This window comes from Metopolophium dirhodum, chromosome 8 (genome assembly GCF_019925205.1).
Source record: "Metopolophium dirhodum isolate CAU chromosome 8, ASM1992520v1, whole genome shotgun sequence".
Classification (NCBI taxonomy): Eukaryota; Metazoa; Arthropoda; class Insecta; order Hemiptera; family Aphididae; genus Metopolophium; species Metopolophium dirhodum.
The window spans coordinates 21,596,657-21,610,743 of record NC_083567.1 but is presented as its reverse complement, the minus strand read 5'-3'; the positions used below and the strand labels follow the sequence as shown (position 1 = coordinate 21,610,743).

At 27.2% G+C, this 14,087-nt stretch overlaps 1 protein-coding gene across 1 annotated transcript in view; it reads left to right on the top strand.

Moving 5' to 3' along the window:
* Window positions 1-14,087, top strand: part of LOC132950101 (calexcitin-2) — a 93,446-nt gene that overhangs the window by 73,140 nt on the left and 6,219 nt on the right. The window contains exons 4-5 of the mRNA XM_061021329.1: window positions 10,216-10,335; window positions 12,625-12,739. Coding sequence (XP_060877312.1) covers window positions 10,216-10,335; window positions 12,625-12,739 — 235 coding nt within the window. The remainder of the gene's footprint in view (window positions 1-10,215; window positions 10,336-12,624; window positions 12,740-14,087) is intronic.

Genomic DNA, 14,087 nt, shown 5'->3' with positions numbered 1-14,087 from the left:
TATTTTATCATCAATAAATATTTATTTTACTACTGGTTTAACTCAATTTGAACACTATAAATCCATATATTATGTATGTATCTTCGATTAAATATCGTAATTATTGAAAATAATGATCTTAACGCCTATGACGCTGGCGGTGAAACTACCATCTGGAACTGGCGATAGGATCTTCTAAGCTGACTAGTTCCAATCTTTTCAGTTACTAATTAATAATTATCATCGCTATTTTATTAATTATAACTAAATAGTTTCTATACCGCAAAAATCTATAACACGCACTAACTTAAAAGTAATAATAAAATAAATCTAGTTTTAATCATTGTATGAGTCTCGCAGCTATATAATATAATAACGAACAACAAAATATTGGATTACATAAAGGGGAAATAATTTGTTGTTTTTATTAGTTACATATTATTATATTCTCTAAATGTTTATAGGTAGCCACTGATAAATATACTGGTTGACTATTTTTGTTTTTCTTTGGAGTAGATAATTTTCACATTATTTGATTTGCCTTTAATACTGTAATTTGTAAACAATTGTTATAAATTGTAACATACCAGTAAATTGTTCTCAACCATTGTTGTTAACTCAGCGCGAAATTAACAGATCATTAAAAGGTCCATTGTGACACAGAATAGTTATTCTTTGATTGTGAATTTTGCCCTGACAATATTTACCAAGCAAATAACGTATTTTAGTGATCACATTCTGTAAACGCTGATTCATGCAGAAAAATACGCTAAAAATATAAGAATAGCGAAGTATGAATACAATATGCGTTTTAAATAAACATAGCTAACTATTTAAAAATAAACCATTTTATAATAACATAACTATTTTTCTGTATAGTCCGAATAATGTTAAACAATAATGTTAAAAAAACATTAAAAATATTAAAACAATAGTTATTTAGATAATATTATACAGAGTGATTCACCAGTCATGCCCCTCTCCTTTTTCTAATGCCAATTATTTAACGAAATAATATTTTTGAAAACGTCGTAGTATCAAAATTAAAATTTGAAAGATTAATTTTTTAGTTACATTTTAACTTTATATACTAACGATAAAAGGCCCCCATGATGATGGCCGATGCTTAGAACCACATATTTTTTTCTACAATTCTACAAAAAAATTTTTAATTTGGCACTTTCATTTTTGACTTTCAGCATTTATAAAATTAAAATCACAATCATTTTACTAAAATCACACAGAAAACAGTGCAAATATTAGCATCGTGTATTAATGTATTATACACTATAATACCAGTAATACCCGACAAATTATATCTTATCTTGGACTTTATATTGATACCTACGTACTTTTATCAACTGTATTCATCTTTCTCCGTCAAATTATTCACTCTACTATCGCATATTGTACCATAGGATTTTATTTATAAAAATAAAATTTATGTTTGACAAATGAACCAAGTTATATACTTTGATCAGTTTAATTATTTCTGGCTTAATACAATAAATACGATCATACTAAATATGCAAAAATATGCATTAATCTCAATACATGCAAAAACATGCAAAATAAAAATAGTATAGGTACCATTTTCATCAGAATGATAGAAATCGTGGAAATTACTCACTAAAACAAACAAAAAAAAAACATGGTGTTGCATACAAATCCTAGACCTGGTTATTATATATTAATCCATCAACATTTATAATTTTTTGAAAATGGTCCAATCATCATAAATACTAGATTTATTATTATAATTAATTTATATTTTTGAAGACTGTTATCCTAAATATATACATTTTAATAACTGAGAAACTACCCGTTTGAATTTTGAACTAGTTAAATTAAAATTTTCAGAAAAATAATCAACTTAATAATTTATAGTAGAAAAGGAAGTGGTTCTCATTTGAAAAATAGATGTTCGTATCACAAAGTAGATTTATTTTAAAATTGAAAATTCCAAAAATAGGATTTGAATGAAATTCATTATGAAAGGAAAAATCGGAGATGAGAGCATGCTCTTGGTGAGTCACTCCATTGGCGTATTTACGGGGTGGGATCAATCCCCCCCTCCCATAGGCTGTATATAATATGCAAAAGCTTTTGAAGTCCTAACTTAAGGCATCTAACTTTAATGGCGGGGCTACTGAATAAAATTACCCCCCCCCCCCCCATGGCAAAACCTAAATACGCCACTACAGTATCACTCAGAATATTAGAAGTAATTAAAAGAACTAGATTCTATTCTCACGTCCGAACAACCTAAAAAATTGACTTTTAATATTTACCTGCACATTACTTTAGGCCCCCCTCTTCCCACACATGGATTTGTGAACAAAACACGAATTGGCGTGCTTTTAAGTAAGCTGCACACACGATTACATACATGTGTTTCGATAAAGGCAACGATAAAATTGATAGTAAATAAACAATTTATCCGCGTGTGTAGTTGTGCTGTTAGCCGTACCGCGCCCCTATAATGATGGCTGGTAGGTATAATACTGTTGCACAATACTGACGTGAATAGTATTACACTCCGATACGTTTTGAGCGAGGTTCCCTTGTATCGAAAACCAATTCCGATGAATGAGTATTATTGTCGGAAAAAAAGTCCGCGGGGAAATGTCCCTGCTGCAGATGTATGGCAACGCGGATTTCATTCTTTACGATTCCGTTTGCTGCAGTCGTGAATGCGTCGATAAACAACAATACTTATTTTTGTTAAATTTCTCCCGCGGCAAGATCGCGAGAGTGGTAAAAAATACGTAGCGGCACGATTTATAAATCAACGATAAGAGAAAAAAAACACACAACGGTAGTTTATCATCGTTATTACTATTATTATTATTAATAATATTATATTATATATATATTTTTTTTTCCATCCGTATACATTTTGTTGATCATTTAGTTGCAATTACCGAGGGGGACACAAACGCTGAACTCGACGAAATATAGAACGAAAATAAAATGAAAACAAAAACGAACCGACTCGTTAAAAGCATTTACACGCCCTGTTCGACGTCGGCAAATAATTGTATGTGAAAAAACAACAGCAACAACAACAAATGAAAAAGCGTGTAGAGTAATGTTCAATGATTTGTCACCATCTGCAGCCAGCGCGTACTATATTATATTATTGCAGTGTTGCGCGAATATTTTTATAGGATTTTCGGTACATTACAACGCTGCGCAGATGAAATGATTTCGTCGAGAGGGTATATTATTATATATATCGTATCGTTATCATAACAATAAATCGACATCTTAAATCGGCCGCCGCCGGTGGTTAACGTCATTTATTTCCGAGGGACGGGGCGTCGGCGTTAGGGGCGAAACCTCTTTTCTGTGCACGCAGAATACGTGCAAATTCGACTGCAGAGGCCCTCCCTCAATACCCAGCAGGGTCCGGGTCGGCTGTCAGTATTCAAAACAAGATTAATGAGCTGAACACGCAAAACTGCGCCGCAAAAACGTCTGTGCGAATGTTGTAATGACGTGCGTATATATAAGCTACAGTTGGTGCACTCTCGATCTCTGTTCGCGACTATACCCCGTAATTGCAGTAAACACTTGTGGATTTCAGTGACAATGGCCCGATCGACTGTGAAAGGATATCGACGAATCATTCAAATGTATACTATATATATATATATATATATTATACGTATATAACAACACTGTATATGTCCTCACACTTATATATTTTATATATATGTTTCGACACTTCGTGATAAATGAGTTTTTAATGGGATTCGTAAAGCCGTGACGAGAACGTACACGATATTTGTTACATTAGAGCAGATTGTGTTTTTTGTTTTGATTGTTTCGGTCCGGGTCAATATAAACGCGTTTATGTCGTATTCGTGAAAAAAAAATTATAATATTCACGTCAAAACTGCTCGCTGAGAAAGCAGCGAGATCTTTCACAGCTACATTTAACCTATTTCGTCCAGTGCTTAAGATTCTGAGCTCACTTTTTACAGTTGAAAAATTATTTAGTATTGAAGGAGGGTTCTGGAAAAAAATAAGATCTTGTTAGTACTTTTGGAGGGCAAAAGTAAAAAATTCCTAAAAAATAGGTACTTGTAATTCTAAACTTATAACTGTTGATACTGTGACGATTTACATATTACTGGAAACTGACTTGTCATTTATAATCTAGCACTAAACATATTCGCTTGAGTTAAAAGAACACAAGAACGTTGAGTACGAGTATATTATATGTATATTATATATAGTATAACAATTTTTTTAATATAAATAGGTATTCGAAGTTAAAATATCAAAAAAATTACTTTTTGATTGCAATTCATTTTATTTTTTGACAATTTTTCTTCTAAGTGTACCTTCTTATAAATATTAAGTTTTTTTTTTATAAAAAATTACCATTGCATATCTATTTATTTTCAGTAATAAATATTTTTACCTAAATTAATTATATTATATAATATGTATATAATATCTAAACATACAATTACAAACCTATTGGGTACTATTGAGTATGTATAGTCAATGATACTACATAATATTATATAATATAATAAAAGCTTCAAAAAAATGTTTCCAATTATAAACATTCTAACTACATTGCAATCATCATCTACTTAAAAGATATTAAACAGCTATAAATCATCATTGTTAAAACTTAAAACTAATACAATTTTTGTTTTTGAACCAATTTAATTATACGCCTATGTACAAATAATATTATGAAGACTATCAAAAATGTTTTCCCGTAAGGTTTGTACCACATTATTCGCTTATTTATAATCTTCTATTCATTCAATTTTACTGTCATATCATTTTAGAATAAAATATATATAACAACAATGGAAATTTAAACGGGGTTAAACCCTTGTCAGTAACTCCGCCATCATTAGATAAATCTAAGAGCTGAATTATAATTTAATTTAATTCACAGTAGGTAGAGAAACTTAAAACTTTGAAGTGAACTGGGTTAAAATCTTCAATTAGCTTAGAAACTAAATGTATCTACACAATACACCAAAATAAAACATTATCAAACTATTGTCTGAATTAAAAATGTTAGGTATATTGAAACGTTACACCAAAGTAAAATACTAAAATCCTTATTACTTTGTGAACGGAGGTAGTTTTACAGTGTTCAATTTTTAATTATGTCGAAATACGCAAAATAGAATATATAATAAAATAATACCTATATCCATTATATATTCTAATTCCCTAAGTTTCACATCTATAGACCATAGAATATATTCAAATTATATATTTGAGAAGAATATTTTAGAATTTTTTAATTCTTTATGTTTACACATTTAGAGACTGCAGACAAACAGAAAAAGGTTTATAGCCTATCGGGCTTATTGGAAATTTAATCTTATTGATAAGTTTTTTTGAAATCTTCTCAATCAGTCCTCAAAGTTAAGAAGGAATACTAAAAAATGTAAAGAAATTACATTTATTTTTCGTATATTGAAAATATGAAAATAAATATTATCATATTTTTAAAAGATATCAAATTTATTTTATTAATAAATACTGGAGTTTTATGAACATTTCAATTTTAATTACAGTGAAATATTTTGTTCACGAAAATGTTATTTTTAAATTGAATTTATAATACTATGTACATTGTACCTATATATTTTATTTTAACTATATTTCTGTAGGTATTCGGTTTTTTATCGAAAAGTCTCTGTAATTATAAAAAAAAAACCTTTAAAATGTTGTTCAAATAAAATATTTAGGTATACAACCATGGCAACTAGTCTGTAGGAATTCGGTTTTTGATCGAGAAGTCTCCGTAATTATAAAAACCCTTAAATAGTTTCCATGGTTGTACATCGTTGTTGTTTGAATAATATAATATTCAGTATATATATTATAATATAGTATATTATAATACATTTTTAAATTATTTTCAAAATCAGTTATACCTATATCATTTTTTTTTTTAAACTGTTCTAAGACATCTTTATTTAAACGACCAGAGGTCTTTATAAATACAATACGTCAATACATAATGGGCCGTGATAATCAATAAATAATATACATATATATTACTATTTCTTTCAAAATCTGGTGTCCATAATATCATAAAAATCGAAAACTTTCGGTTTTTTTTAGTTATATTAAAAATGTCTTAGTGCTTGAAAGGGCGTGTGACGTACTGTTGCAATTTCCTGTTCACACATTCTAAAGATACCATGTTGTCAGCACTATATTCCTTTACGTCAGTTATTAAATTTCAGTACCCTGTCGACTTTAGTTCAATCGTTATACTTATAATATATCTCCAAATTTCCAGATGATAAAAACAATTTCAATCATGTGTGCACATCGTAATACAATAATTATAAGTGTCTTACTTTGAATGGGTTACCCTTTATAGTATAATATAAGAAATTATCAACCGAGCATGTTCATTGTTCTCTGTTCTCACTCTTTTTTCAATTAGTACATATTACATTTATTCAAGTTCTGATTTTTAGAATTTTCAAGTATACCTAAAGACATTATTTTCAATACTTAGATATTTTATACAATTAATGAAAGAGTTTCCTGTGGTAATACAAACTTCTTTTTTCCAAAGTAATGCTGCGTTTTTTTATCGTCAATTGTTAAGTAGACGATTTTTATGAATTATAGTGGATGCATCGTAATTAAAATTCGTACGAGTTGTTTCCTAGTTTTTAAACTTAACTTACCAAGGATAATAGTACTATATAATAATGCTAAGGATTAAAATATCTATATATTTTAATCCTTAGTAGTAACTAGTAAGGGATAATAATATAATGGTTTGAAAATTATTTTGATTAGTCCATCCATATTTGATAATGTGTAAAAATTGTCCAAGTACTTACAACAAGTACCAGAATAAATATCTATTATACCTTTTGTATTATACATAAAGCCATTATTACTAATTATTTATTGTTATTATTATTTATTATTCTGTGTAAGGTTAAATAACTCTTAAACAACTCGTTGAAAACTCGATTTAGATGCAATTATGTAAAAATAATTTCAAAAAAATCATCTGCGGGACAACTTACTGTAAAAAGTGTGGCATCTATTTAACAAAAAAAGTTTGTTGGACACTTTTACTATATATGATAGAAAAAATCGAATTATTTGACAGTATTGTCTTTATATAATATACAGTCGACTCTCGATAACTCGAACCTTTTTTCAATATCTTGGATATAAAATTTTCCTTGAAACACTGTAACACTAAATTGGTTTTTCACACCTTGAAATGTTTAGTAACACGAATTTTTTCCCCTTGAACTTGAGTTACTGAGAGGCGACTATGTATTGTCATTTACCCAATGTACTTATTTATAAATAAATAAATATTATTTGTATGCATTTGAAAAAAAATCTGAACTAATGTAATGATTAATATGTTTCATTAAAATAATATAATATGGTTAGTTTTTTTATGGAAGTAAAAACATGATTGCATTTGTACATTTATTTTTTATTTCATAAATGATTTAAATTTTTAAACCCGTTAAGTTTAGTGATTCCAAGCTATAACTACTGAATTAAACGGGATAAGATAACCATTCCATAATGGAATGATGAAACAAAGGAAAACGACGACTTTGAGTTTAAATTCTCTACCATTTTGGAGAACCACTCACACGGCTTGTCGCTACTGTTGAAAATAAATACTTGTATACTTAATAAAGACTATAAAATATATATCGTTTTAATACAATCAAAGTGCAATATAAAACTTAAACAAATTGCTATAGAACTGATTTAAACTTATTTTTACCACAGTGCTTTATTAATTATAATGATAAAAAAAAACCAATAACTCTTTGAAATTATCTAACAGCGAGTTAATTAACTTAGATGTTTTGAATAAACTTATTTTGAATAGAAAGTTTTTAAATTAGTACCAAAAATCAAATAGAACAACAAACTTTCTTAATATTTACCTATATCAAATTTGTGCTTTTAATATTTACACACTAAAACTATTTTTCTTCGCGAATTCATTTTTTCTTTTAGAATACCCACTCGGAACAATGTTATATTAATGAATAATGATTACTAACCCCTTAAGATGCATGTAATAAATATTTAAAGTCTTTATTATTGGAGAAAAAAATTTGTATTTCATCATATTTAATTTTCAATGTTGAACAGATGCACAAAAAACATAATTATTGTGAATTGTAAATGAAAAATCTTTATTATTTTCTTATACTAAAATATCCTTAAACTTGAACAAAATATAATATAATTATATAGACATTTATTGATTTACTCTTAAAAAAAAATTATTATTTTATCAATGCCATCAATGGTTTTAATATAATCAATATAATATATATAACATTATTAATCAGAATAAATAATTGTTTTTTGTAGTTTTTATCGAAAGTTTTTTACGCTTAAACAGTATTTTAAAATTTTTTAATCAAATTCTATGCGTGAAAACATTTTTAAAAGTAAAATAAATTAATATTCAGTTACAATTCTGGCTGATTTTATTTTTTATGTTTTCTGCTGAAAAATATATAAAAATAAAATTATATTATCAATACCCAAAACTTAAAACTCTTACACGTAAAATAATTTATTATTTATAAATCTCACTCTTTTTTTATCTCATTTGAATATTATTTTTTTATCATTTTATCTGAATGTGAAAACATAAATGAGGCTGCGAAATATTAGGTTAGGGTAGATACATGCACTACACATGCTATATCAATCATAATATTTCATTTCTGAATAACTGCCTAATTTTTTTCAATCAGAGTTTATCGTACATAATTTAGACACATAGTAAATTTATAATTTAAATCAGACCAATAAATAAATAGCTTTTCGGTATATAAAGATTAAATGGAAATGCATTGAGAACGAATAATAATGTAATCAAATATTTATTTCATTTATTCAATTATATTTATATTATTTTATAAGACATTGATCTCTGTCGGGCCCCCAGCACCTCGAAGAAGTAGAAACGGAGCCCCCAGGTCAAACCCAATGGCAAAATCATCTTACTAAATCACTGCTAACACACCACCATCACCCGAGCAAACTATGCACATTATCACCAAATTCCTCAACAAACTAAAATCAATCCTTAACCCTAATTCTAATTTGTAATTGCACTCACATCCTTATTAAACAAAATTCCCACTTCCCATCACCACTCTCATTCCATAACACACTCATCATACCTTCCGTACATTCATATCGTGTATTTACATATTATTTAATGTCATAGTATAAGTATAGTAGTTAAGTTTTATTGTTACGTTTAAGATGTTTAATTAACTATCGAGATATTATTACTTTTGGTTGGAAGCTAATAAAAAAAAAAAGACATAGATCTCAATAAATTAATAGAAACGAATACACTTACATCGTCTAAGATGATAAACGCGGAAAAGCAATAAAAAAAACGAAAATAAGACAGTATAATCATTTAAAGTTAAATTGAAAAACCATAAAACAAAATCTATTATTGAGCAGTTCAAAGAAGGGCGGTGAAACTGCAGATTCGTATAGTAGTTCTTGATGCTTGATATAGTCATATAGATATATCATTATAACTTATATTTTAAAACGTCAAAGTTTAAGTTTAAATACTTTATGTGCTTAAGTGGTATTTTAATTTATATTTCATTGAGTCATCTCTGAAATGAAGATAAAAAATCATCAGTGTAAATTGTAATACCTTATAGTCCCGAAGTTTTTGGTTCACTCTTTGTATTCGGTCCATTGTAACTTTTTATAATTATCACTAATTATTATGTAGGTACATTGTTAATAGTTTTATCACAATAATATAATAATAAAAACACCAATTTTAATAATTGTGTTTACTGTTTATTGTTATTACTGTGTTATCAAATCGTTTTTGTTTGGATGACTTGACGCATTTTGTATATTGTCTTAAATCAATCTCATTCTAATTTTTATACTCTAATCAAATCATTTATTTTCAAGTTACTTCAGTTTCACAGATTAGAATTTTCTTTCGTTAGTTGTATAGTAAAAAAACCATTTTGTTATTATCATTGATTATAAATACTATATTATAAATACTTGTATTTATAATCAATGTTATTATCTTTAAGACAATAAAAAGTTTGCTTCATTTGTCCCATCTCAAGTCTATTTTATTTGAAATAACTATTTTTTGTACCCTTATAATACTTATGATAAAAATATTAATACTATTTGTACAACTTATATTTTATTTTTCAGAGATTTTGTAATTTGCGAGGCTGGAGCGGTGACTCGGAAAAAGTAGAGAAAACCCGATCATGTCTGCTCAAGGTCTGGGATGGCTTACAGTCTGGTGCTGACAAAGATCAGGATGGTCAGGTTAGAAAAATACTTCCATACAATTTCTAGCTAAAATCACAATAAAATTGAAGATATTTATAAAATATTGTTACAGACTTACAGTACTGAGTACGTTTTTTATTTAATAATAAATAACTATGAAAAATAAAGTATATAGACGAAAGCATAAAAAACGTATAATAACAAATTATTGAAAGAATTTTATATTAAAACGAAGCACACAAAAAATTTAAAAAGTAATTAAAATAATCTCATAATATAATAGACGAAAGAACCATCGTCGATAGATTTCATTGAATACTTTTGTCTTTTACAACATAATACACAGATAATAGGTTGTTAAATAACTAAATATTAACTTAAAGAAAATTAATTTAATAATTTTAACTATATTATTTAATACTCAATAAAATTAAATACTTTTCCATTGAAATTGTTTTAATACATCATAAAATCTACACGTCTTATTGTTTACACTTCATGTGTATGAATAAATAAGCAGTCAATCGATAAAAGATATATTTTATATTGTTTCGAAACTTGTCCTTAACTTATTAGTTGAGTGTTTTTTATTTGTAATATGTTATGAATTTGACATTCACTTTTGTTTATAAAAACAATAATATAATGATACAAATGTTTATCATTAGTTTGAAAAATACGAACAGATACAGAGACCAAGTATCGATCGTTAACTCCAATTTCTTTCCCTTAATAAATTTAAATTTTTCAATTAAAATTAATGATAATTGATAGTAGTTATAACTCATAATGATTGACAAATAATGCTGAGCAACAACAATAACTTTACGATATATAGTTTATATTTATGAATAATATACACGGTACAATGGATTAACCAAACATTCTCCTCACCCCCGTTTTTCTTTATTAACAAATTTATTCAATTTATGACTTTATGAACATTAGAAGTATACTCGTGCACCAAATTTTTTGGTTTAAAATTTTAAATACTTCTCATGGAATTTAAACATTGGCCTGTGTCGATAAAAACTATTTCTGAGTTAGTACCTCCCCCCTCCTATTTTACTGTAAATAGTTAAGCTTTTTTTAAAATGTTAATGAATGTAAACCGAAATTTGAACGAGAAGTTTCAAAATTATTAAACTTTATATACTAAGGACTCCGTGATAATAGGTTTAAAGATATTGTGGTACGACTATTGGAAAGTTCAAAGTTAAAATAATTAGTATTAATATTTTAACATTTTCTGTTCGTCAAAATAATAACTAACGATAAGTATTATAAGTATGTTAGACGTCAAGGTTGAGTAGATATTATTACATCTGTTTTATATTTGATTTTAACCCATTATAAGGGATTATTATCCTTATTAGGTAAGTACATAAAATGTAATATCTCAGAAACTTTTTAAATACCCATTATAAAAATCGAAGTATTTGAAATTACGGTTTTTAAAGTTTAAGTACCTCTATATATTTAAGAATTCCGAAATTCAAAATTTTAAATAATACGTTTTAAAGGAGGTGAGCATGCTTTGTCAATCAGTTTGTATAGTGTTTATTATATTAATTTATATGCCGGTTTTAACAACTTAATATTAATAAAATATTAATAATAATTTAATAATTTAATTTGATAGGTAATTAACTGATGAATATGATTATAAGAGGTAAAATTATCAAATCTTAAATCAGATAATATCGTTTGGATCTTAACTGCTTTAATTATAAGTGCATTTTACCAAAGACACGTCAACAAAAATAAATCAATTAAAATCGTAGCTATAGTGCTCCATAAATATCACAATAATCTTGATAATTTGTCTGTACATTTTTTCATTATAATAATATTATGCTCACTACAGTGAAATAACAATTTTGAATTCTCAAAAATATAAAATGTGTACTTACAATTTAAAATGCGTACGAATAAAATGGTAATTCGTGCAAGTATGTACCTATTCGATGTATATTTCTCCGATAGCATTTACAAAGTTTTCGATTGAATAATATGACTTTAAATATTTGATCAGTGCGTGCAAATACGAGTAGGCAACTACATCAATTCCAAAATCAGAGAGGCCCGAATATCTCATGGGAAGTAAATGGATATCGAGTTATCTTCACAATAAATCGTGTTTTCAGTTTTCCCCAGGTGCTCAATCGCAATAAACGAAAGAACAATCAGCAGTAAAAATACATATACATATACAAATGCAAAATCACTCCATTTGTTTACTCGCATTCGTTTCATTGGACATAAACATAGCTTTTATATGCATCCATTTTGTTTTATTTTCTAATTTTTTTTCTCCACATATAGGTGACACAAGATGAATGGTGCGCAATGTGGGACGAATTCTCTAAAAACCCGAGTGCACCCCAAGAATGGCAAACACACTATATGAACTTCATGTTTGATCTGGTCGACACTTCAGGTAATAATTTATAGTTGTATATAGTCACCTGTAGACTCGTCGTTACAAACATTAAATTGATTAGATTTAATATTTTATCGAATCGACGATTTGATTAATTCGTGGCATTTAAATTGTTGTTAATCCTCATAAACGAACATGGAACACCATACCTATGTCTAAACAATTGTATAATTTTACTGGCCAACAACTCGTATTGTTGAAGCCCGTGATTAAAACCGATTAAATATTTGAATAATATTGTAACCAACCACTATTTGCACTTTATCCTAAAGCAGAAGATTTTTTGTTTTAATTTTACTCGAGTAAATTTAAAACTGTTGACAAGTTATTTTTTTTTTATTTATTCATACATTTAAAGTTAATGTAGGGGAGCAATAAAATGAGTACAAACTGTGTTACACCTTTTTATTCTCGATAACCATATAACACTATATTATACAGTCTAGAACTGCAATCTAGAACTTTTTTTCATTGCAATTTAACTGTGATTTTAAAATTAAAAGTTTATTCAGTAAAATTACAGTAGAAATATATACGTAGAAATTAAAGAAGGTATACGATTTAATATTTACGAAAACATGTTTCAATAATTAAGTTTGTAAAAATCAAAACGTATAACATATTTTATAGTGTTCGTATCTGATTAAATATTACAATAATTTGACATATAGAAATATTGATCACCTGATGCCTTTATAGACTCTAGCATGTTGAAAATTTTCTAATTGATTTTCACATAATGACAGTGTTAAAAATATTTATTTGATCGTTATAAAAATTCAAAATCGTCAGTGAAAAAAATATCATTAAATAGGTGTAAAACACATTTTTTCGTTGTCTCAAACGTTTCTTTTAGGAGAATCTATGATGTTGCTGTCGTTTTGTATATGCCTTTTGACACTGTAAAATGTAAATTGAAACATTTGACCTTTGTTTGAGAAGGGAAAGGATTTATAAATATACAACTTTAAGTATAGGGTGACAGCTGATGTTGAGAGAAGAAAAATTATGTTATACAAACATTAATTTATGCATAGTATAACTTTTTGTCAAATTCGCGTGAATTTATGCAATTCAGTACAAACACATCCAGTCCGTTTAGATTTTCATTTTGTTAACACAAACAAATAAACTTTAAAATAATAATAATTACTGCCGTACTAAACTAATAGAAAAAATATTTTTATTTTGCTTTTTTCACGACATTTATTATTGTACGGTGTATGTATGCTCAGCATATGGCTACAACTACGACAGCATTGGTTTCTTTAAAACTATTGATAGATTTGTTGTCATTTTCGAGGAAATTTCTAATAAAATATTATACATATTACGGAATAAATAT